The sequence below is a fragment of the Erpetoichthys calabaricus genome, chromosome 18 (genome assembly GCF_900747795.2).
Source record: "Erpetoichthys calabaricus chromosome 18, fErpCal1.3, whole genome shotgun sequence".
NCBI classification, from domain to species: domain Eukaryota; kingdom Metazoa; phylum Chordata; class Cladistia; order Polypteriformes; family Polypteridae; genus Erpetoichthys; species Erpetoichthys calabaricus.
Genome location: NC_041411.2, coordinates 49088667 through 49115980, shown reverse-complemented (window position 1 = coordinate 49115980; position 27314 = coordinate 49088667). Strand labels below are relative to the sequence as shown.

The window sequence follows — 27314 nt, the reverse complement described above, 5'->3', positions numbered from 1 at the left end:
TTTTGAAATTAAGGTCAGGTTCAGATATAAATTTATTAGAATGTTTTTCCATTCACATGACACAAAAAAACTCTCAGTCACTAAAAGTGAATGTTCAGTTCCAAATTCACACTAGAATTACACATCCCAGAGTGAATCCTTCATTTAGATAAGTCCATCTCTCATGATATCAAAGTGAAACAAACATGGAAGCGCTAAGAACACCTCATACCCTGCCTCCCAAATGCCCTCCACCGGACAGAAGTACAAAACGTAATAACTTATGCACCTATACATAAATATAACCTTTGAATTATTTAAGTCCATCAATATCTGACACACTTGGTTATCATCGGATTGATCATGAGACAGCACCTTCAGTCACAAGAATGATATTTATATGGGGCTATAAAGCAGATGTCATTTAGCTAACATTCATATGTTTGTTGACCTGTTTTATTATAACGCAATGGCCTAAAACCCAAAACTAGATTCCAACTCATCAGCTTGCATTACCATAAGATGTACAGTGCTCCAAATCAGTTTATTAACCTAAATGTGTACAGAAAATTTACATTAGTTTTGAATAGACAATTGACATCAGAATGATAAACTTGCATAGAAAGTACCGTGTTTATATAGTTTTGCAGCTTGCTAAGATGTACATCTATTGCATGTGTAGCTTATTAAATTTTATGTAACAGATTATCATGGGGTTTTAACTCTGAATAAAGGAACTAATTTCCATAGTGTTGTTCAGCTGGCTATTTGTGAAGACAGATCATTGTTTTACTTGCATACTATTATTAGCCGTTATTTACTTTGATACTGTATTCATTTTCAAATTATAAATTAACATTTTAATGAACAGGACTCTGCACATTTCCACACAGTCTGACAATGGCTGAGAGAACTTATTATTTTCTTGGGGTCTTATCATGTACAGTGGTTAAGTACTTTAAAGACAGAATTGTGGTCAGACTTTCAAGTCCACGGCTAGGCACTATGTGAGAACCACATACCAGTCTGCCATCCTGTTACCTTATTCTGCTGTCTCATGAACTGCAAAAAGTTGAAACGTTCCACAGAAAAATTAGACTTGAGGCCAAACTTCTACTAGCTGTTTTGTTTGAATAATTAAGGAGGCTAGAGAGCACACAGTCATCCACACATATCCACAGCTCTAAGAGTGCAGGAGTAGTACAGACATCTGGGAAACCAGATAGCTACAAATCTACTTTTCATACAGGTCCAGAGGGTAGTGTTCCTTATACTGTCGAATGTGCTGGAACAAGTCTTGCTCCTGCTTCTTTAGCAGCGGTGGATTCTCATCGTATACGTCACTGAAAAGGTTGTCTGGGCTGGGTTTAAGGCGCCGTTCAGCCCTCTCAAAAGCCTCCATCACATGTTGACGAGACTGCTTTCTCCACGCCCTCTCCTGATCTTCATCCCACCAGCCTCGTGATACCATGTAATGGCGCAGACGAGAGATTGGATGATCCTGTTTGTCCCAGTAGTTAACCTCATCTACAGAGCGATAAGCTGAACTGTCATCACTGGTGCTATGATGGCCAATCCTACAGAAATTAATAGAGCTGTTAGACAAGTAATTGACAACTAATAAAACTGAAGAAAATATTAAATAATAAGTGATATGTATCTCAATGATATGGATTTAAAATTAAAAAAAAAGTGTTACCTGTAAGTCATGGCCTCAATGAGGAATGGTTGGTTCTCTGCTACTGCACGACGTCGGGCCTCTCGTGTAGCGTTATAAACAGCAAATACATCATTTCCATCAACACGGATTGACATGATGCCATATCCTGGTCCACGAGCCGCTAAAATAAAAAATATGAACAAACAGATGAACTGCTGATAAGGCTACCAAAGGCAAAACTTCAATTTCAGAGTTCATTTACCCCTTCTAATCGTTTCACGGCATGCTATACATATGGTTGTCATCAGAGAAGCATAAAAGTATGTGGAAGGTAAATGCAGGGAGACACTGACACTTTTTTCGTGAAGGACTTGGGTTTCACAAGAATAAGCTAACCCTAGACAGGTGGTGTCCCAGGTAGTAGTGAGATTTCCACCTTAGGTTCAACTGTGGCAACAAAACAAAATTATATTCTAAGGAAACAACTGAGCATTTTCATAATCATTAGTCACCTTTAAAATCCTGAAAACATTTTTATAAAAGTAAAAAAAATAATGCATCTTTAATGGTAAAAAAGTATTTATTACTGCTTGTTTGTTTTTTGTGTAAACTGGCTGGCATATTGTATATTGAAAATGCTTGTGTCATGCATGCACTGGACTCAAACCTATGACCATGCAATTATCAATTCTCTGCCACCGAAAAAAATGAACAGATCTAGTTATGCTAAAGAAACATTCTTAGAAAGGGAAAAATAAATTGAATTAATCATTCATTGGTTGTATTTACAAATCTATATAGTAATTGGCTCAAGATTAAAATGATGGCATGTTTAAAAGTTAAAAGCTCCAGTGTCATATAGGCTGATTGTTCACCCTTTCAAAGACAAAGAAACTTAACAGACCATTAAAAAAGTCCATCTGTCATCAAAACTGTTTATTCCAGTTGCAGCATGAATGGGTCACAGCCCACCCAGAGGCATTTAGCAGAAGATAGGGTGTCGAGTCCATTACAGGTCTCATGCTTTCATACACACATACTTATTTATATTGGGTCAACTTAAATTTGCCATTTGACATAACATTCATTTCTGGGATGTGGGAGGAAAGCTGAATATCTGAAGGTAAATCATATTCAGACATGAAACAATTTGCAAACTCCGCAAAGACAGGAACTGGGCTAGGATTCAATTGGAGCAGTAGTATTAATGACTGTACCATTACAATCTATTATCCTACTCTGGCACTTGCAGACACTGCTATATTTGCCACACTTTTGTATATAGATCAAGACATCAGATATTCAGAGTCCTGAGATTCAACAGTTACTGTGGCATTTTATACAGTTTCATGTTTTCATCATATGATTATGAGTTTGCAGAAAGTCACAGGCCGTGGAGGGTAGCTTCACCCATCAGAACTGTGACATTGCCTGCTGAAACAGAATGTGTACAACCGAGGTGCTACTTTCTTCAGGAATACCGTTAGCTGCATTTTTTGCTTTGTTCTTCTCCATCGTCACAAGGTCATATGCTATGCTAACTGCACTTTATGTTAATTATTGAGAATAATTTCTGTTATGAAAATGTTGTGTAGTTTAGCAATTGACTGTTAACACATTATACTTGTAAATGAGTGTAATCATTGTGTGAGTGTAATTGATTGTGGCAATGCACTATACAATGACAAATTTATCTAGATTAATAAAAAAAATTAAAATAACACATTGACTAAAGACAGATTTACTATAATAATTTTTATCTATATTGTACTAATATTTTTAGTGAATGTTGAAAAATGAAATGCTTACCATTTAAATGTTTTTGTCTCATTTTGGTGTTAAACTATTTTTATAATAACTACAAGCATTTAAAAAACTGACTATGACGTCATTGGTCAAATGAAGAATAAGGAACAAATCTTTTTTTTTTTTTTTACTGTTCATTATCTCACAGGTAACATATTAAATATATATATACTGTATGTATATATATATATATATATATATATATATATATTAGATTTTTTTTCCCCCAACAAAGTAATGAAAGGTCACAATAACAATCGTCCAATATACATAAAGGTCTGGGTGTCTGATATAAACACTTCTATAAACACTACTGCATGACAACACTATTCTTTAGGATTACTTACCTATACCATCCCCACGATACTGCTCACTTGTTGGTGTAGAGATAGCATAGCCATTGTTTCTGCAAAAAAAGATGATTGGACATTCCAGGGTGGCAGCAAAATTAAATCCTGCATGGGCATCTCCTTCACTGGCTGCACCTTCACCAAAGTAGCAAATTACAGCACGATTGTTGTTTTCACGCTTCAAGGCATAAGCAGCCCCAGCAGCTGTACACAAAAGAATTAAATATCACAATATATAAGACTGAAAATTGATAGTCAAATATAAATATTAAATCTTAAAACTTTCTTAGTTTTTCAAGCATTTCATTAAACTTTAATCTGGGATAGACTCCATCTGCCTTGAAAAAGCAGGTTAGGGAGAAGTACAAATGATCTTTCCGGAATTTGACACAATTTTCTCATCTAAGTTTTATTAAAACCATTTTAGTACATTTTCATTATTTTTAATTAATTCATGTAAATGCAAATGTTGTCATAAGAGATAAACATGAAAACATAAAAAGATGTGCTCACTATCACAAAATATTTTTCTTACTTGTTAGCAAATTGAGGAAACTTAAAAATGATAGAATAAATAAACAAATAATATAATAAATTTGCAAACCTTTCTGAAAACATGTTTTCACTTTGTCATTATGGAATTGATTAATGGCCAAAAATGGAAAATTTACCAGTCAGTCAGTCATTTTCCAACCCACTATATCGTAACACAGGGGCCTGCTGGAGTCCATCCCAGCCAGCACAGGGCGCAAGGCAGGAACAAATCCCGGGCAGGGCGCCAACCCACCGCAGGGCACACACACACACCAAGCACACACTAGGGACAATTTAGGATCGCCAGTGCACCTAACCTGCATGTCTTTGGACTGTGGGAGGAAACCCACGCAGACACAGGGAGAACATGCAAACTCCACGCAGGGAGGACCTGACAATTTACCAATTTAATATTATTTAATTTTATATTTAATATGAAATTTATAACAAAATAAACCATGCAAAAATTGAAGGGATCAGAATACTATAAATGCAGATCTTCATGAATCAATTCATTTAATCCAACTCAGGGTCACAGGCAGCCAGGACCTTATTCCAGCAGCATGAGGTTTAAGCAGGAACCAACCATGGATGGAGTTGCCAATCAATTTAATACATTATATGGGAGACAAAGACAGACCTGCAATATGAGTAACTTCCTTTTAATGCTACAGTAATGAACAGATGAAACTGCATATTATCAAACCGAAGTAAATAATGACCATTTTATTCCTTTTCACACATTCATTCAGTTAGTCATTTTCCAGCCCCTGTTTGATAAATGTTAAAATGCAGGAATTAAGAACAAGATGCTGCAAGAACAAGAACTCCTGCACTCTTAAAGAAAGATGCTGAAACAAATGCACAGAAAGGCCCACCTACCACAGACCCAGCTTAACTTTGATAAATTGTAACAAGTTAGTTAATACACATCTGCTTTAACTGTATGAATGCACATTTGTTGTGCCTTTTTTACATCAAATCATGTAACACAATCTGTAGCATGCTAGCTAAGGATTAATCACAAAACTTATACACTAGTAAACAAAATATTATTCACTATCAAATCACTATTTTGCATCTACAGTACATACAGTATTTTTTAAAGCACACAATGCATGTGAAACACATATTCCAACATAGTCGTCTAGATGTGCTACTAGTCTGGGGGCAATTCATGGAAAAACAAACATCTGGTCTCTCTTTTGTGAAAATGAAAAGTAATTGAACCTCATTAGGTGAGTATTGCATTACTCACTGCAAAAAGCCATTTCTGGCTGAGCTAATGTTGTTTATGTTCAGAAACTTTGGGTAGATACATTTCCACTTTGACTGGTAGCTATCACAAGGGCATTCACATGAAACATACAACCAAGATTCTCTAATTTCCCATATGTTATGTAACACAATAGCACTGCAGGTAACATTAACAAGTCACTCTAAAGACGATCTATATTTGAATAATGATAAAATGACTTAAGTAACTTGCTGATCAGCTGAATTTTACACATTCAGCAGGTGCTGCAAATAATCATTATCACTGACTAGAGGTTCAGGTAAGTTCAGGTGCTAATATCTTTCTGGGAAGTAAACGTAACAGTGTACTTCCAATCCCGTAAATAAACATATTAGCTGTTGGCTTAGCACATACTTCAAACACTTTCCTGAAAGCAAAAAAATAAATAAAAATTCATTTTTCGAAACAATGCAAGAAATTTACATTATACTATATTTTTGAGTTGCAGGTGTTTGCCAAAAGTAGAAAATTAGACTAAAATATTTTTCCAGGATGCATGGAAATCCTGTTAGGCATCACATAAGTACTGGAGGAATCAGAAGACCTAAAAGCACAATGTAAAGTAGCAACAATATCAGTTGAGAGTTTTTTCTTACTTCCTCCTAAGTGGATTACTGGCCATTAACTCTGTAATCTTGATTTTCTGTTAGCATAATATTTATTAGATTTAGAGATTTTTAATTTACTGGATGCACATCCATCCATTATCTATCCCACTTATCTAGTATCTAGTCAGGGAGCTAAAGTCTGTTATCAGCAGTACTGGCAACAAGAAAGGAACCAACATTGAGCAGAAGCACCAGACCTCTGGAAACTGTTGAGCAAAATTTTATGGATTTTTGTATTACTGTTAATTTAAACAGATACTGTGTATCAATTTAATGAGTATGTTGCATAGTTATATACAGTATGTTTCCTGTACTGTTTTACATTTGCGACACAGCCTGTTACTGATTTGTTAATGATTATGTAGCTCTTATGCAACAGACAACACACTTTCTGAAATACATACTAATGAGCATGACAATGTAATTCACTTTCAATGAGCACAGGGAAACTACACGTGCTGATGCTACTAATTTTCCATCTCTTTACACATTACACTGCACCAAGCAAAGATCCAGAATTGATTTTACACCTAATACTACAATATGGCTGAAAACAAAATAATGTAACTAACTCTGAACCATTCTCAAAATACACTCAACGATACAAAATGCTGCAAGATATTTAAAAGCAAAACATGAAAAATAGACTCACCTTGCGGTAGCTGTGTAGCCAGTGGTGAAGAGATGGTGACAAAGTTGAGATCTTTGCATCCATAATGCACTGGCATTTGGCGACCCTTGCCAAGATCATCTGCATTAGCATAACACTGCGCCATGAAGAGGTCCAGAGGAAAACCACGATACATCAGCACTCCTGTTAGAAGAAAACAGCAACACAGAAGAAACAACACCAGGGTTTCATTGGAACACTTCAGCATACTTTGTCCCAACCTTCAGTAAGCAATACAACAGTCAAAGTAGACCAGCTAAAAAAGACAATAGCTACTCACCTGCTTCTCTATACTGCCCAAATACAAGATCGGTGGGTTCAAGAGCTGCAGCACTACCCATATGAGTACCTTCTTCTCCATAATTTGTCATGTAAAAGGATATTCGGCCCTGTTAGCAAGTGGAAGACAAATACCATATAGCGAGAGAAAAATACTCTTTCACATTATTGCACTAACAGTGTAAATAATACATTTTGCTGCATTTTGAAGAGATTGACTTCAGAATATTTGCCTAGCTTGGTTTCTTTCACATTTTTCTCTGAATCAGATTTAAAAAATGCACGTATATACATTCTTGACACTTATCACCAACCCATTATATAATGCCTAGGTGAAATGAAAACCTAAGATTTGGCAGGGTGCATTTTACTAAAAATGCCCTTTTACTCCTGTGGTGCTTTATGTTAATTAATTATTGTGCTTTTATTATTATACTACTGTTCATATAACATTAACTTTATCAAATATGAAGAAAATGCATACATTTGGCAAAACTTTAAAAATGCATTATGTTACGAATATTACATTTTTTCTAATATTTATATTTAATTCTTAGTTGCTGGAGGTGCTTATAATTATAGCATTTACAGTATATACAAATACTTGTCAGAACAGTATGATGTATTCATTTCTAAGACATTCTTGCATCAATAAACGACAATACAAGTGTCCTCATTTGCCATCATACTGATGTGAAATGATTAGTACATGTGCAGTCATGTCAGACAAATGTGTGCTTGTTTTAAGGTACATATGGTGCAATGCAGCTAAATTCTGTAGACTCCAACAGTAAAATCAACTAAAGTTTTCTCTGCAATCAAAATCTTTTCAATCTTCACTCTCGCTTTTATGTACAATATGAAGGCAAAATAATTAAGAGTACATGTTATGCTACAAGTGTTTTTGAATTGAAGTCAGGTGCATACACTGGATAACTAAAATGTGGATTATGTGACCTAGGAAACGTGAGATTTTTATTTCCCCCTTGGATGTTTTTCACATTGTTTGCTGTTTGAATCGGTCATTAGTGGTTATTATTATATCATAAAATTTTCTCTCTCTCTACTGTGTTCTGAATTAAAACAAGAGATTAAAATTTTTTCTCGGCCATCAATACAAAACTACATGGGAGCAAGTAAATAATTTTTGGGTGAAGTACTCCTTTAATATTGGGAGTAATTTAATAGGTATGACTATCACCTTTGACACCCTGATTTTGTCCAATGTCATGCTTATTTTTACAGTTCCACCTATGTGGACCTTCACATAATGTCTTCATAAACATTATCATTCGCAAAACTGGCTACTTATTGACAAATGAAAAGAACAAACAACAGAAGAATGCCAAGACTGACAGCTCCTGATAACCAGGGTTCCAGAATGTAGAGTTAGAGCGGCGCGTTACTCAGGCTGCGAAAAACGTGCTAAAAACGTTAGTCCAAAAAGTCACTCCGGCAACTGTACAGATGCGTCTTGCATAAGCGTTGGAACCTAGAATCACTCTGGCTGTAGAAGTGCTGTCAGTGCTGCCATTCTTTGAAGAAATTATGTCTGAGTGTAGGTTTTCACTAATTATGAAATATCTGCACTTTACCAACAATGAAAAATTTGATGACAATACTCATCAAGCGCCGAAAATAAAGAAAACTTGGGAGATATACCAGGTGACTGTAGTAAAATTTCAGAGTGTTTACATTCTGGACCGCAATGTCATCATCAATGAAAGTCTCATGGCTTATAAAGGGCAGACTGTCATGGATACAGTACATCACTTCAAAAAGTGCAAGATTTGGCATAAAGCTTTATGAGCTTTGCGACTCAAAAACAGTACATTTACAATTTGGTTCTGTACACAGAGAAAGGGACAATGTTTGACCCAAAATACAATCAGTACAGAGGTGCTATGTCATTGGTGCAGACTTTGATAGATGCTATGCTGGATGAAGGTTACCTTACCGTGTAACCATGGCTAGTTTTTAAACTTTGCCAGAGCTATTTGACATCCAGCTGCAAAGAAAGACTGACACATATGAACAGTGCGTCCTAACCATTGTGGCATGCCTGAAGGACTTCACAGAACCCTTGTGCTGTGGTCAGCTACAATAGCGGTGTAAATCAAGAATGGACTTTCTGTCCCATTACATGGAGGCAACAAAAGAAATATTACAAAAAGATATTTCCCATCTGGTGGAACAGTGTATTTGGAATGCATTCGTGTTATACAAAGAAAAAGCTGGCAAAATAGTATCTCATGCAAACTTTACATGCCAGCTTGTTGAACAAATCACTGCCACACATCCACCGTCCACGCTACCGCTAAAGAGACATGGTTGACCCAGCACGCGGATCAATCCAGAGTGTCTTATTGGTAGACATTTTATTAATTATTTACCTCCAACAGAAAAAAAGAACAGAATCCAACTTGTACCTGTGCAGTGTGCTGTTCAAAAACTAATAAATCTGGAAAGAAAATCCGAAAAGAAACACACTATTATTGTCCTGACTGTGACGTTGGACTGTGTCTTTCACCGTGCTTTAAGATTTATCACACAATATATTGTTTTGGCATCATTGGTAGTATTATTACTGTTATTATTATTTTTGCTATTATTGTTCATTTCATATTATTATTTTTATTCATCATTACTATTATTATTTGAATCATTTTTATACCTTTGAGAGTTAATAAAAATGTAATTTTTCATGCCGAAATGCTTTTTATGTGTTTTTCTGGAATAAAATGCAACGCTATGGAGGTATTTATATAAAAATTATAATTAGTGCATGACATTTGCATTTTCTTCTACATGTTGCATTAGGGGCATAACAAAGGTATAAAACTGAGTTAAACCAACCCCAACTTTAAAAAGTCATAATTTACGTAATGTCTTGCCAGTACAACCTTTGTGCCATGTCTGTTTGAATGTAAACAATTAGTAGCTAACACCCGCCGTAGCATAAGGCGGTGTAAGAATAGGAACGGAAAACGGTGAGAAAGGAATTCAGAAATCAAGAAGAAATAAATACTTCTTGAAAGATGGAGTTGTGAATAGGTGTTTTGGTGGAGACAACAGATAATGAGTCGAAAGATCTAACCCTAGAAAACGCCACATACAACTGACCGTGGCTGAAGACTGGTTGTTGTAGATTAATGCAAATCTTTGCAAACGTTTGTCCTTGGGACTTGTTGACAGTCATGGAGAAAGTGAGCCTGAGTGGGAATTGTGTGCGTTTAAATTTAAAAGGGAGATTGGTGTCGGAAGGAAGGAGAGAGATTCTAGGAATGAAGATTGTTTCAGAATTTTGGATAGCGATCAGTTTGCACTCAATAATATTTGTATGTATTTGGGTATTGATGAGTCTTGCTCCGCTGCAAAGACCTTTTTATAGCATAATATTTCGGAGGAGCATAACTACAGCTCGCAGCTTCAGATGAAGGATATGGGGAGGCTTGCCAGTTGGTGTGAGGGTGTGTAAAAACTCCTGTGGGTACGTTAGTTGATTATTAGGGTCACCACTGACTACTGTATCTACACTCTTGAAGGTCACTTTTTCACCCTGTATAAGATCAAGAACTTTGTTGTTAATATGTAGAGAATCATCGTTTGTGACGTTCAGTATTGGTCTTATAGCAAGTTCTTGGGGAGTCACAGTCAAGAAATTAATATCACCGTGAAGTTGAACAACTGGGTCTTGTTGTTGTGGTAAACATCGAGAAGGTAGTTCTGCCATGTCTCTAGTTTTACCTTCCCGAACTTGAAGAAGCCATTGAACAAATTGAGTTTCACTTTCGAGAGCTCTCATATTTTATGTGAGTTTTAGGACTTTCGATTCGTTCCACAGCCTGTGTTTGTTGATGGAAGAGGCAACGGTGAGGGCTTGAGAACCACGGAAGATAACAGGCAGTATTTGGCGGAAATTAGGGATACTGTCATTCATTTTATGACAAAGGCTTAGGAAACAACTGTCGCAGTATAATGAAAATAGGAAGGAGCAAAACCAATGCCAATGGTTGATAGAGTACCTTCCTGTACCAGGCTGCGGAAAAGACTCCCAGGTGCACACATGGCTGAAGTGAAAGGTCACGCGGTCAGGCTAGATATAGGGCGGTGACGTGACACCAATGGGGTCATGAGAGAGGAGCGGAGAACGTGGTTGTCCAAAGGAGGAATAGGAATCGAGAAAAGCGGCGTGGGTGCGTGTGGGAGGCCTCAGGCAGCATAGAGAAGGGTTTGGAAGAGCAGGAATAGGAATCAAGAAATGCCGTGTCGGCGGGACCGGTTTTGAAGAGGAGCCACAGGCAGCGTGGGGAAGGGTTTGGAAGAGGACGAATAGCAATCGAGAAATGCCGTGTCGGCTGCGTGTGGGCAGGACCGCTTTTGAAGAGGAAGCAGGACGAACCAGAAGAGAAATATATATTGTGAGGGATTGCCGGCCGTATATCCTGGCCAACAACCCCAAGCCGCCAGATGGAGCCATCCCTGCAACGTGGAAGGACCCCGAATTCCAGCAGAGCATCATGGAACTTGGAGTCTTTCGTCACAGCCTTGCTGGATACCATCGGGGCCACTGGAGGATGCTGCAGGGAGGCCTAGGGACTTATACTTTCCATATAGCCCGGAAGTAATTCAAAATCGCAGAAACGGAAGAAATGATATACTTCCAGGCTGAAGAAAAGAAGAGTTTTGATCTGACCCGGAAGTGCTAGGAATCACATGGACTGGGGGGGGGGATTTGGGGGGGGGGTATGGGGGGATCAGAAGCACTTCCGGTTCAAAGACTTTAAAAGGACTGTGGGAAATCCTAGCAGTGAGCCATGTTGGGAGGAAGGGCGACTGAGCTGCTGGGAGTGGAGGATTAATTAACTGTTGTGGATTATTGATTGTTTATTAGAATATTGTGGAGTAGTGGTGCTTTGTGCACGTTATTATAATAATAAATAATAATTCTGGACTTTTACCTGGTGTCTGACGAGTGGTCTGAGGGTTCAAGGGGACGACAGCGCCTCCTATCGGTCACAATATAAGAGATGATGATACAGGTACAAAGAAATCCCACTTAAGTTTTAAAAATCTCCTAAAGATCTCCAACTGCCAAAAATGAACATTACTGAATCCAACATGCAAAACTATGGAACCAATTATTTCATATTTTTCAAAAACAAATGAATTCTCTTTACAATTATCAAAAAACAAGTACATGGAAAGGAAAATAACATCTTACCTCTCAGTAGAGGACAAGTTTAGTACAATAAAATAAATGATAACCATAACATTATTAAAATTAGTGACAAGATGTCAAGATTTTGATTCATATCATTGAGAAGTAATATGAATGTGTGTTGACGTGACAAACATATTACACCTCAAAAGTAATAAGTATGATGCACACAGACTATATTCTAGTTCCTTTTTAAGAGAATCAATGCTGTGTATTCGCACTGAACATTTTTATTTTTTCATCAGCTTATACCAGCTGCATATTCTCACTCCTCAGGGATCTGGCCAACAGGTCAGAAATATCTTAGCCAAGCATCTCTCCATCATGCCCACTGGGTTGGAAGCCATTAACTGACCAGCAAGGTGCTACATACAGTTTTCATATGGTGTTGTTGCATGCATTTTGCCAACATAAGAGGGCAATTTGTAGCAGTGTCCAGTTCTCCTTACTTTACTACACTCATACTGCAAGAATGAAGTTGATTTTGTTAACCGTAGGCAGTTACATTCCATTAACACGCAACGACTAGATGACACTGATAAAGTCATGGTTCTATAGCCTGGGTCAATCCATGATTAATTTATTTTGAGGCCTGAGTTGCCTCGAAAGCTTGCATATTGTAATCTTTTTAATTAGCCAATAAAAGATGTCATTTTGTTTGTCTTCTCACATTTATTTTGAGGCAAAGTGAATTTGGCAGACTGTGCTGTATGTGAAGGCTGGCTTGTTGGTAAGGTACCTGGCTGAACCCTCAGTTTTTCATATGGCCTGTACTATTTATTTTAATAGCAATCATGTCATTACCTGTGCAAGGTAAGAGCGGCTATGCTCTCAGACACTGGCAACCTTGTGCCTTTCCCTGAACATAGAGGAGAGGTGATATAATGCCACGCTTGATCTTGTGTGGTCAGTTGCAGAGCACAACCAGATATTCTTCAGTACAGGGAGCGGGATCTCAATGCATCAGAAGCGAGGCTGCTCTACCAGCTAATGAAGTTCTGCAGCATTGTGATTACATATGTATAAGGTCTATTAACATAGTCTATGAGCGGCTGTTTCAGGGCAGCAACCACGCAGAGCTCACAACACATTCAAAAGCTTAATGAGACTTATAAAGGTACACTGCACAGAAATGCCCACACACCAAGTTTTATAGATCACCTTTTTTTTTTTTTGCATACACATTTTTCTGTTTTTTGGCATTTGCATTTTCATGCTCAAATCCTGGCAAAAGTTTTATAAATGGCATCCAAGTTATACGAAAAGAGAAACAGTTAGCTAGGACACATCTTCCATTTGGGCTATCTTATTTCTAAGTAGGGCTTGCCCCCATAAAATTATTCTGGCTTCAAGTTGTAACAGCTCCAGTTCAGCTCTTATTAAAATAAGCTTCACCTAAATGGCAACAACCTGCATCACCATCTAAAGCTACGTTTCCATTGCACTTATATGCAATCAATACTTCTCAAAAGTTGACAAAACACAAATGTAAATTGTCTGTGTTACCATTGTATGATTTTATGCAAATAAAGTTTGGATTATCAACTGAAATTAAAAATGAACACCGATGGGTGCCGATTCTGTTATTTCAACTGTGCCTACGATTGCCATGTTCATTTTTAACTGGAGGCAACAAGAGTGAATAAATACAATAAAGGGAATGCAAACTCCCCATACTTAGCAGAGGCAACATATTAGGGATTATTTTGAAAATGTCCAAAGTGATTTTATTGAGGAGCTGTGGGTTCAAAATTTTAGTATGAGCAGTTCAACATTTATGGAATTATGCAGTGCAATAGGCCCTCTTGTGTCCTCTGCCGTAGAATACATGAGGGAGCCAGTCCTGACCGAGAAGCTCATAACCACCATGTTTTTTTGGTGTGAACAAAACCAATGTTCACAGGTGTGTATATGGGGTGTGTCAGGCCAAATTCTCCGAACTAATGAGGCAATACATCACTTTACCTGATGTGGAAGAGGTATGGCATTTTTTGCAGCGCAATTACGCGGCACACAAAATACCTCAGGTGTATGGTGCAATCAATGGCTTACATATCCCTATTCGTGCACCAAGAGATGGGTATCAGGATTATGTTAACAAGAACAACTAGACATCTATTATTCTGTAGGCGTTTGCTGACGACAAATTAATGATTAGGGATATTTGTGTTGGATCACCCTGTAGTGCTCATGATACTGCTGTATTCGTCACATCACATTTGCACAGGTATTTGAAAATTTACATAATGTCATGTGACCTAAATGCAAAAAAAGTGGTTCCACTGTAGTTTTGCAAATTGTTGCTTTGTTGAATCACCAGAAAAAACACCTCAAGCGTATGTACGTATAACCTTTTAAGCAAATTTTGAGAGTTTTTTCAAAATTTGTATGTTTCCATTACCATTTTTTTTTGGTTTCGCAAAATTTTCAAAATGCACAATAAGGAGATTAATGGAAGTGCAGCTTCATATATATGTGAAGACCTTTTTTTCCACTCTTGCATTAGCATTTGTCTCTATCTTTACATCAGAGAATGTTATTGTCAGTTTCTTAAAACATGCATTTTAAGAAATACTGACTAAATGTCACAAATGAACATTAAAACCTTTAGATTCTTGAAGATAAAATTTCCTTCCTATGATATCATGGGAGTCAAGATAATGGGCCAATCTCACTTGCCTGCCTTTGTGACTCATACAGGATGCGGTCCATTGTGTTTAGTAATGTCATCTTCTGGTAAAAGTTGAGTACCTCCTCCCTGGGGATCTGAAAATAACAAGAAAACATTCTGCTGATACTAATTATAATTTTGAGAAGGTGCCCTAGTGTCACTAGAAGTTTGAGGAAAATTCAGGAATACTCACCACTGCTTCATTTAAAAGAAGCAGACCATAAAACCATCACCCTCAGACATCAACAGATGCTTGTTCAATTACCTTAGGATCTTCAGCAGGGTTTAGGATCTGACCTTGTCGATCCATCACCCTATAGATGGGGATCCCAGAGATTACATTAGGCTGAATGAATTCAAGACGCTCCACGAAATCTGCAGAAGCTCCAGGAAATTGTGGCTTCTCCTCTGGGGTGTTAAAAGGTTGTTGCTGCAGAACTGGACCCTGCATGGTGAAAAAGCTATTGAGTGAAAAGAACACTGAAAAAAGTTATTTCAGAATAAACCACTTATGGGTTAAGAAAAACTACTTTGTTATCAAGCACTTTTTTCTGGAACCATAATGAAGTTTCAGTAATTGGGCAAACATAGTCCAAGATCCTGTTATACTAAATGAGCAGCTGCAGTCAAGATAATGCCGTAACCAGACTATATAATAAACATTCTGAGCTGTAAGTTGCTTTCTTGTGTTTTACTTCTTTACACAGCATTACATTAGTCTGAAAAATGTTATCTTAGTATTACGTTTTGAAATACCAATACCATAGCATGATCTTGGCTCATTGTGATACCGATCTTCTTTACTTAGCAGCAAGCAAAGTTTAATTTTTGTTATACATTGTATATTAAATATTAATGTAATCATATTTATTATTTTGCAATGTTGCAAGTCAACTTATTGCATGTTTCGGACAGAGACATAATTAAAACTAAGAAACAAATATCTGGCAATGCTCCAACAAAATAATGTTTTCTGTGATAACTCATAGATTGTATTAAAACATGGAATTCATTACACTATACTATCTTCATGACTTTTGCAGAATATGACTAAAAAATCAATGTACGGTATTTAACCTTTTTTACCTTCCTCCAGCATTATTGTGTCTATCTATCTATCTATCTATCTATCTATCTATCTATCTACTGTCTTTGATCCATGGTACAAAGATAGACATGTGGAATAGTTTGTGTTGAAGCTCTTAAAAGTGCATTACATTTCATACAGAATGCCAATTATATGACACAGATTACACCTTAAATGTGTCAAAAGAACCAATACTTTCAGTACCAGATGATACCAATGTTCCAAAAACATAACAGTTATGGATTTTTTCAATATAGAATAACAGTCAGTACTGGACTCACACGATTGCAAGCAGACAAATTACTAAAGAAAGCAAAATAATACAATATGTGAGAAAAACATGAAAACGAAACTACATATACAACTACATATGGCTTATGGTGATGATGATACAACATCACAACTCCATCCATCCATCCATCCATCCTCTTCCGCTTATCCGAGGTCGGGTTGCGGGGGCAGCAGCTTGAGCAGAGATGCCCAGACTTCCCACTCCCCGGCCACTTCTTCTAGCTCAAGAGTTCCCAAACTTTTTTCAGCCGCAGACCCCTTTACCAAAAACTTTTAAAACCGTGGACCCCCTAATTACATGCAATGGTTTTTCATATCCGCACTTGCTTTGATATGTTCGATAAGACAATGAACAGACATGTTTGTGCTACATGTATTTTCATGCATTCTTACGTGTGACTCTTTTAATGACACATTTTAACTTTTCGTTCGCATATTTGGTATGTAAAATGTTTTTTTTTTAAATGATTTTACTTCTTAATTAGGTACCTATTGGAATCATAGATATTTTGAAGTAACAAACAAATAGCAGTAGTAAGGGGGTCTATTTTTGCTGTCGTTGACCCCCAAATTTTTTCATTGAAACTATCGACCCCTAGAAAGTTCAAATCGACCCCAGGGGGTCAATATCGACCACTTTGGGAACTCTTGTTCTAGCTCTTCTGGTAGAATCCCAAGGCGTTCCCAGGCAAGCCGAGAGACATAGTCCCTCCAGCGTGTCCTGGGTCTTCCCCGGGGCCTCCTCCCGGTTAGACGTGCCCGAACACCTGACCAGGGAGGCGTCCAGGAGGCATCCTGATCAGATGCCCGAGCCATCTCATCTGACTCCTCTCGATGCGGAGAAGCAGTGGCTCTACTCTGAGCCCCTCCCAGATGACTGAGCTTCTCACCCTATCTTTAAGGGAGAGTCCAGACACCCTGCGGAGGAAACTCATTTCAGCCGCTTGTATTCGCGATCTCGTTCTTTCGGTCACTACCCATAGCTCATGACCATTGGTGAGGGTAGGAACATAGATCGACTGGTAAATTGAGAGCTTCGCCTTGCAGCTCAGCTCCTTTTTCACCACGACAGACCGATGCAATGCCCGCATTACTGCGGATGCCGCACCGATCCGCCTGTCGATCTCACGCTCCATTCTTCCCTCACTCGTGAACAAGACCCCGAGATACTTGAACTCCTCCACTTGGGGCAGGATCTCGCTACCAACCCTGGAGGGCACTCTACCCTTTTCCGGCTGAGGACCATGGTCTCGGATTTGGAGGTGCTGATTCCCATCCCAGCCGCTTCACACTCGGCTGCGAACCGATCCAGAGAGAGCTGAAGATCACAGCCTGATGAAGCAAACAGGACAACATCATCTGCAAAAAGCAGTGACCCAATCCTGGATCCACCAAACCGACCCCCTCAACGCCCTGGCTGCACCTAGAAATTCTGTCCATAAAAGTTATGAACAGAATCGGTGACAAAGGGCAGCCCTGGCGGAGTCCAACTCTCACTGGAAACGGGTTCGACTTACTGCCGGCAATGCGGACCAAGCTCTGGCACCGATCGTACAGGTACCGAACAGCCCTTATCAGGGGGTCCGGTACCCCATACTCTCGGAGTACCCCCCCACAGGATTCCCCGAGGGACACGGTCGAATGCCTTTTCCAAGTCCACAAAACACATGTAGACTGGTTGGGCAAACTCCCATGCACCCTCCAGGACCCTGCTAAGGGTGTAGAGCTGGTCCACTGTTCCACGACCAGGACGAAAACCACACTGTTCCTCCTGAATCCTAGGCTCGACTAACCGACGGACCCTCCTCTCCAGGACCCCCGAATAGACTTTTCCAGGGAGGCTGAGGAGTGTAATCCCTCTGTAGTTGGAACACACCCTCCGGTCCCCTTTCTTAAAGGGAGGGACCACCACCCCGGTCTGCCAATCCAGAGGCACTGTCCCTGATGTCCATGCGATGTTGCAGAGGCGTGTCAACCAAGACAGTCCTACAACATGCAGAGCCTTGAGGAACTCCGGGCGTATCTCATCCACCCCCGGGGCCCTGCCACCAAGGAGTTTTTTGACCACCTCGATGACCTCAGTCCCAGAGATGGGGGAGCCCACCTCTGAGTCCCCAGGCTCTGCTTCCTCACTGGAAGGCATGTTAGTGGGATTGAGGAGGTCTTCGAAGTACTCCCCCCACTGACCCACAACGTCCCGAGTCGAGGTCAGCAGCGCACCATCCCCACCATATACAGTGTTGACACTGCACTGCTTCCCCCTCCTGAGACGCCGGACGGTGGACCAGAATCTCCTCGAAGCCGTCTGAAAGTCGTTCTCCATGGCCTCCCCAAACTCCTCCCACGCCCGAGTTTTTGCCTCAGCAACCACCAAAGCTGCATTCCGGTTGGCCTGCCGGTACCTATCAGCTGCCTCCAGAGTCCCACAGGACAAAAGGGTCCTGTATGACTCCTTCTTCAGCTTGACGGCATCCCTCACCGCCGGTGTCCACCAACGGGTTCGGGGATTGCCGCCACGACAGGCACCGACCACCTTACGGCCACAGCTCCGGTCAGCTGCCTCAACAATAGAGGCACGGAACATGGCCTATTCGGACTCAATGTCCCCCAACTCCCTCGGGATGTGGTCGAAGTTCTGCCGGAGGTGGGAGTTGAAGCTACTTCTGACAGGGGGCTCTGCCAGACATTCCCAGCAGACCCTCACAACACGTTTGGGCCTACCAGGCCTGACCGGCATCCTCCCCCACCATCGAAGCCAACTCACCACCAGGTGGTGATCAGTTGACAGCTCCGCCTCTCTCTTCACCCGAGTGTCCAAGACATGTGGCCGCAAGTCCGATGACACAACCACAAAGTCGACCATTGAACTGAGGCCTAGGGTGTCCTGGTGCCAAGTGCACATATGAACACCCCTATGCTTGAACATGGTGTTCGTTATGGACAATCCGTGACGAGCACAGAAGTCCAATAACAAAACACCACTCGGGTTCAGATCGGGGGGGCCATTCCTCCCAATCACGCCCTTCCAGGTCTCACTGTCATTGCCCACGTGAGCACTGAAGTCTCCCAGCAGAACGACGGAGTCCCCAGAAGGTATACCCTCTAACACCCCCTCCAGGAACTCCAAAAAGGGTGGGTACTCTGAACTGCTGCTCGGTGCATACGCACAAACAACAGTTAGGACCTGTCCCATCACCCAAAGGCGGAGGGAGGCTACCCTCTCGTCTACCGGGGTAAACCCCAATGAACAAATGATAAGTATCCCTTAAAATGATAAGTATACCCACACCCGCCCGGCGCCTCTCACCGGGGGCAACTCCAGAGTGGTAGAGAGTCCAGCCCCTCTCAAGGAGATTGGTTCCAGAGTCCAAGCTGTGCATCGAGGTGAGTCCGACTATATCTAGCCGGAACCTCTCGAGCTTGTGCACTAGCTCAGGCTCCTTCCCCTTTAGAGAGGTAACATTCCACGTCCCAAGAGCCAGCTTGTGTAGCCGAGGATCGGACCGCCGAGGTCCCCGCCTTCGGCCACCACCCAACTCACACTGCACCCGACCTCCTTGGCCCCTCTCATAGGTGGTGAGCCCATGGGAAGGGGGACCCACATTGCCTCTTCGGGCTGTGCGCGGCTGAGCCCCATGGGTGCTGGCCCGGCCACCAGGAGCTCGCCATCGAGCCCCACCTCCAGGCCTGGCTCCAGAGGGGGGCCCCGGTGACCCGCGTCCGGGCAAGGGAAAACGCCGTCCAAAGTTTTCATTCATCACAGAAGGTTTGAACCGCTCGTCTCATCCCTCACGTAGGACCAGTTCGCTTTGGGTGGCCCTACCAGGGGCATAAAGCCCCGGACAACAGAGCTCCTAGGATCATTGGGACACGCAAACCCCTCCACCACGATAAGGTGGCGGTTAACAACATCTCTACATGTTGAAAAGAAAAACAGAAGTCACAACTAGAAATACTATGTCCCTAAGACAGGAAGAATTTCAGCACGTGACTGTGGGAATCGTGCTTATTATTATTTTTGAAAAAGCCAAAACAAGCACACTAGCTTTCATTATTAACACTTAATCCCATTATAGAATTAGTTGATAAATAGCTTCATGCATACTTTGTTAACATAATGATTTGACTGATCAAATGTGAGTTTTAATTGTTCAACTTGTAGTGTCATGATTTTGTAAGAGGAGACAAAATAATGACACAATGAATAGCTTTCTAATACTGTTTCCTATACAGACCCTAGAAAGCATTCATTTTCTGATTACATCAAACACATCAAAAGATGTTCTATTAAGCATCCGTTTATTTTTTAACTGGTACTGTATAGTGCACAGTCACAAGTGAAACATCACATGTACCATGCATGCTATGCATATAAGACTGTGCGCACTGGCAGTGCAAACAGCTGTAGCAAGTAAAAGTCGATGCAAGTTTCTAAATGAAGTGGCTATTTGGCTTGCCTACTCTAGTGAGAAAATAAACTGCTCTAATTGTTAATACCAAAATAAAATGTCTTTAATGCCACAAAGTGGACATGACAGGCAAAAGGATATGGAAAAGCTAAATTTGTTTTCATTCGTTTGGTTTTTGAAGATAAACTACTGTCTATTCCAATCATGCGTAAAATGTGACAAATGTAGTAAACGTACATACTGTATGTCATACATTTGAAAGGTGTGTTAGCAAGTGTAATGCAGTCTACCTGTAGGTCCAGTTAATATTCTACATCTGAACTAGTGCAAGGACTAAGCAATAAAAAAGTCTGATCAACCATAAAAGATACTTTGAAAACAGCACAACAGAGGATGTTTAAAATAGTTCTGAATATGTGTAAAGCTGACAAGACTGATTCTACACCAGAAATTAATGTTTGGACACATGTAAAGAAAAATAAATAAATAAAAATGGTAAAGATTTGGAAAATTAAAGTTCCAGGATTTTGTAACATTTGAAAACTAAATAAATTTGACTCATCTGTTACTCTTTAGTTTGTTTTTAACCAGCTAATCATGCAAACATAATCTTCCAACAACAAATGTTACAAAACCTAACATGAGGAATTCTCTGACAAACCAGATTTCAAAAGAACGTTGTTAAAAAAAAAAATTTAAAGAATCTGTTTAACTTAAAATATCCTGAATTGTATTGGAATCTGCTAATTCTGCTGTACAGACATAATAATGTTTGAATTTCCATTTTAAGTAAGGTACGAGAGAGCACAAGTCAGAGAATAAATTAGTAATGCACACATGGTAAGGTAAATTAGGTATTGTCCATCATGCATTAAAATTCAAGCCCTACATTGTATTTTAATTTGTATGAATGCCAATACTAGTTTACTTAAACAATAGCTGGGTAATTTATTGATGGGTATATCAGTATTTTAATAATAATAATAATAATAATTCATTACATTTATATAGCGCTTTTCTCAGTACTCAAAGCGCTATCCACAGAGGGAGGAACCGGGAAACAAACCCACAATCTTCCACAGTCTCCTTACTGCAAAGCAGCAGCACTAAAGCTGTTGTTACTACTGTGGCATAGTTTTGGCAGGCAGGGTGTTACAGTGGTCTAGGTTTTGGACTTCAAACCTGTCCATGTTTCAATTGGAAAAACAAAAGAAATGGAACCAGTTGTATCCCAAATGTTATACGTCATAAATTTTGCACAAACATTAGTAAGTTTTTCTTTACACAAAGAACGATAGACACTTGGAATAAGCTACCAAGTAGTGTGGTAGACAGTAAGACGGACTTTCAAAACTCGACTTGACGTTTTTTTGGAAGAAAATAGTGGACAGGACTGGTGAGCTTTGTTGGGCTGAATGGCCTGTTCTCGTCTAGAGTGTTCTAATGTTCTAATGTCATCTTGGATAAAGATGTCAGCCTAATGAGTAAATGTATTAGTACATTTACATTTCTATTACACAAAAAGGCACAATATTGCTCACTTTAATAACGGTGGTACTTTAAAAAAAAACAAAAAAACAAAAGTGGTTGAATGGGATTTTGATTTCTGTTTTTGCAGTGCTATTACAAAGTATCAAGTTTTGTGAAATTTCATTGATATTGGCATTGAATACTAAACTTCTGGTATCGTAACATCCCTATAGGACGCAAATCACACATTATAAAAGCTTAGAATGCCCACTATATCACACAAATCAATATGTATCATGCTCATAATATCACAACCAGTTGTCCTGTTTTTATACACCACACATCTGGTCAGCTAATAATAATCTGTTATTTTTTATTATTATACATAGGTTGGCATAGTGGTAGAGATGCTGTCTTACAGTAAAGAAACCAGGATGCGCTTCCTGGGTCCTTCCTGCATGGAGTTTTAATGTTCTTCCCATGTCTGCATGGGTTCCTCCAGGTGCTCCAGTTTCTCCCACAGTCCAAAGACATGCAAGTTAGGTGGATTGGCAATACCAAATTGGTCCTAATGTGTGATTAGGATTGTACGTAGGTGTGTGTGTGTGTGTTTGTTTACCCTGCGATGGACAGACACCCTGTCCAGGGTTTGTTGCTGCCTTGTGCCCTGTGCTTGCTGTGATTGGCTCCATCATACTCCCCACCACCCTGTTCAGGATTAAGTGGGTTAAAAAAATGAAGCAAAATTATTACACATATCAATGTTTCTAAACTTGTAGATTTGTTATTTCTTGCAGTTCACTATCTCAGAAAGCCCTCCAATTCCGGAAATAATAGCAGCATTCAGTACTATAAAAGCAATGCAGTCTATTTCTCCACTTTGGCCGATGCAGCATGCAAGTACCTGTTAGCACCTGTGAGAGTGAACACCTTTCTTCAGCTGTGTCAAATATTGTTAAGAAAAACCTACCATTTGTACTTTAAAAGAATCAAATTTAAGCCCAGGGTGACTGGTCTCGTCATTTTAATTTTAATTAAAGTAGCATATGTTTGGTAATGACATAAAAATATGCATTCATTTTGTTTTTTTTATATATTCAATGCCATGTTACCATGTTCTCTGTTGCAGACGACACTGGTGTTTTTATTTATTTTTATTTTGGTATTTGGTACACCGTTTTAATTCCCGTGGGAAAACTGTCTTTTTGCAGGACATTTGGAGGTCTGAGTGCAGGATGAACCATTGTTCAGCACCCCTAGAGCAATGTTCAAGTCAATGGCCTTGCTCAAGGGCCCAATAGAATAGGATCTTTTCTGGCAGTAATGGGATTTGAGCAGTCAACTGTCCAGATACCAGCACAGTTCCTTAGCCTCAGAGCCACACTGGTGTGTATTTAGTGAAGAAGACAACTGAGGACCTGCAAGGTGTTGTTTTTGGTTTTCAAACTGGATTCTGAATCCTTATCCTCTTACGCAGCTGCCCATCTGGACCTTCTTCTTTTTCTATCTTTGTTAAATGCAGCTTCCCCATTTCTCTCAAGACAGTAACAAATGTTCAGTTTCCTGGCAATCTGTCAAATGGAAGAACTTTCATTCTCCAAAATAACAATCAACTGACATGTTTCTTGGGAAAGCGGACTCAATTTGGCCATTATTGTACTCAGAAATTAAGTTCAGGAATGCAAGTAGCTTGTAAGCACGATTCAACAGAATAGTATGTTTCAGTAGTGCTAATACATTTACGAAGTTTGCTGTAATAACCAAGTAGCATGTAAACATGACTAATTAAGGATAAGCTAAGGAAGTTTGGACACTGAAGGCGTTGCTGCTGAAAATGGAACTTTGCGGCCATATGTGACTAATAAATGCCCAAACCTCTAAGATCCTCAGTTCAATATTGGGTGTTCAAGAATGGTATGTCACTATTACCTTTTGCCCGAATCTAAAGTTAATACATTTTTTGCAGCTTCCGTCAGGACTTCCGTCAAGTATGGGTTTCTATGGTAACATGGTTGTCAAAAACTTCTTTCCATAAAGTGTAGCACGTAGAGGGGCACTTATTTATATGCCCGACCACTGTGGGGTATGTTACTTATGAAAATGCTGAACAGGTTTGATATTCCAAGTCAAAATACATCTTTAAATGTTTCCTTCTATATTAACCATAGAGCTGCGGATATAAGTAGCCAACCTGAATTTGAAATCTTGTGCTTAAATAATTGTGCATTTTACTTTATGAGGTCTGTTTTTAATTACTTCAACCTGGGCTTGCCTTTAGTCAGTATGAAAGTTATCAGCTTAATCAAACCGATCAACAAAGTTTAAAAGGACACTTGTCGGACGGAAACCCGTGAGAACCCAAATAGACTTCACGTGGCCACACGCCGCCCCCGCAACTGACCAATCAGCTTCATGTCGCCAAAGACATTGCGACTACAATGATGAAAGGTCTATTAAACCTTAACAACAATCTGGTACGTTGAAGAACTAAATATGCAGCCAAAGTCAAATTAAAATCTCAGAAACAAGCTGTCTAATGACGCCAATGCCATTTGGGTTGACGCTATCCAGTCGCAGTGAATGTCACTTACTGCAGTCCTGAACTCTTTGCAACCTGGCTGTTAAGAATAAGGTTGTAAACAGAATAAAAAAATGACTCACGGTACTCCCAAATGCCCGTATTCGGCTGAGCCGACCACTAAGTGGGAAAAGGTTTCTTCGGTAGCAAACTGTATTAAAAGGTATCCTGCACATAATGTTTAACCCTCTCAAGGACGCCATTTTGGCTGTGATTGAAAATTCAAGTATACGGAAAAAGGAAACGCATGGAATCACGTGATACAGTTTCAGCCACACCGATTGGGTGTTCTTCCTGTCAATCATTTATGTGCGTTTCGCAGGTTAAATAGGTTCATTTTAAGGGAGAAGGGTCCGGCGGCAGGTCGCAGACTTGGCCTTCCACGCCCCCGGCCTTCCACGACACGCCCCCAAGATTTGTCGTCTGTCCTCTGACACATTGATTTACTTGCAAGAAAGTAACGTGGATTAACCCTGTAACCCTAAAAGATGATAAAATCGTTATTAATATGCCTTCGTCCGATCATGAGACCAGAATCCGAGTTTCTGTTTATATTATTATTGTTGTAGTTCTTTTTAGATTCCTAGAAATTTGATTCTGTTCATCTGGACAAAGTTTTTAAGTGGGAGAAATATTTCGAGACTTATCCAAGTCTCTTCCTCAGTCTCAATTGACTGCAGGTTTCCTCTGAACAGAGGAGGGGGCCTAAGGATACATCTGTCGCCATCTTACAATGCTGTGATTGCAGCCATTCCTCAACCCTCTATGAATGGTTCACACGTCTACTAATCAGTGGACAATTTGCATATCACTGATCAACTGGCCCTTTGTCAATGGTGCTAGTCTCTGTGATTAAGCAAAGGTACTGTTTATAAGGTTGGGGAAACCTGCAGTCAATTGAGACTGAGGAAGAGACTTGGATAAGTCTCGAAATATTTCTCCCACTTAAAAACTTTGTCCAGATGAACAGAATCAAATTTCTAGGATTTCCTTACCTGGATTATTGAGCATGCATCGAGACTTCTTTTTAGATTGAAAAAAAATCAATTTCATAACACGATTCAGGGTTCGATAGTTAAAGAAAGAGGACATATTTTTTTAGATTAAGGAAACACCATACTAAATATGCATGTGGTTGTTCTAACTTCTATTATAGTGAATTCTATCATTTAAAATACTTGAAATTATTGTTGCATTATTTCTGGAACCTCCTTCAATAAAAGGGAAAGTTCCTTTAATGACATTCATTTATTATGTTGCAAAATGAGTGATTATCAAAGCCATGTAAAAGAAAAGAAAAACAAAAACGCTTTTAAAATTGTTTGTATTGTACAATGTTTAAAATAATACAGTGTGTGCCAAACCCCTGGCAAAGTCATAAACAACCACATTTGGAATATGCATCCAGGACAGCAACATATCAACATAGTCTCTTGGACTTTCTGCCTTGATGTTGAATTTAACAGAGTAGACTACTCCACATGAACACATGATCACTGCCCAGCCACCTTTTCAAACATAAAGCAGAACCAACATAAGTATTGCTGTATATAAAATCATCAGATATAAATAGCTTTTAACACCAAAAACAAGACATATTAACAAACCTACACTCACCTGATGCACCCCAAACCTTCTGAAACACCTTGTCATATGTGCTTCGAGTTTGCATTTTTGCCCTTAAGCAAATGACAAGATCCATTATTGAGCCCTTAGAGTCAAGCTTGCATTGTTTACAAAGTTTTCTGATGGTGTTAACCTTTAGAAATGACAATAATGAGAAAGTAGCACCTTCTAATAACAAAAACTCCTCATACTGTTGTGTATAGTAATTTATCTTTAAATTCATGACTTCATTTGTGAGATGCTCCTCTGTAATATCAATGTCACCTTCATCTTGGGACTTATTTGACACATGTACTTTAGCATACTCTGTGTTAACAACAATGTGACTTGCTCTGGTTTGGGGTCCTATCCAGGGTGCCCACTGATGGTAACTTGGCAAAATGACAAAAGGACTATCATGGTTGCCTGGAAAAAGGGAAAAGGCTTCAAAATCGACCCTTTCAAATTACATTCAGGCAGCTGTTAACAAGTAAAAATGTCATGAGCTTACATTTCACAAAGCCTCTACCAAGAATTTCTCTTTCCACGGACTTCCAATACAGGTAGTCTTCCATATCCACCTCCCCTTTAAAATCTGGTGGGGGTTCTTTCACGTCACTTGCTGAAAAAAAAAAGATTTTTATTATAATGGCTCATTGTTGTTTATTGCCACACTATCCCTCGAGCACAGAAACTCTGGGACTGAAATCCTGCTGTCCTCTGCAAAGAACGGCTCAACCAGGTATGCATGTACTCAGGAAGTCCTCACCAGCCATTTTAAAGACACCCTTTTTGTGTA

The 27314-nt window shown here is 39.5% G+C and overlaps 1 protein-coding gene across 1 annotated transcript; it reads right to left on the bottom strand.

Moving 5' to 3' along the window:
• Nucleotides 1-504: 504 nt before the first annotated feature.
• Nucleotides 505-25156, bottom strand: bckdha (branched chain keto acid dehydrogenase E1 subunit alpha). The gene is made up of 8 exons (XM_028825510.2): nt 24994-25156; nt 15341-15520; nt 15084-15170; nt 7185-7293; nt 6887-7048; nt 3793-3999; nt 1679-1820; nt 505-1556 (listed from the first exon to the last, which is right to left on the bottom strand). Exons 1-8 carry the CDS (start codon nt 25111-25113, stop codon nt 1214-1216), a joined length of 1350 nt encoding a protein of 449 aa, XP_028681343.2. The 5' UTR covers nt 25114-25156; the 3' UTR covers nt 505-1213.
• Between the last annotated feature and the right edge of the window lie 2158 nt (nt 25157-27314).

What these genes read in the sequence shown, in the direction of transcription:
- bckdha (XM_028825510.2), bottom strand. Translation starts at nt 25,113, where the DNA reads ATGGCGTCCTTGAGAGGGTTAAACATTATGTGCAGGATACCTTTTAAT. An exon ending in GTATCGTGGGGATGGTATAG is followed by an intron (nt 1,821 to 3,792) that starts GTAAGTAATCCT and finishes TTTTTATTTTAG; the next exon opens with CGGCTCGTGGACCAGGATAT. An exon ending in ATTGAGGCCATGACTTACAG is followed by an intron (nt 1,557 to 1,678) that starts GTAACACTTTTT and finishes TAATTTCTGTAG; the next exon opens with GATTGGCCATCATAGCACCA.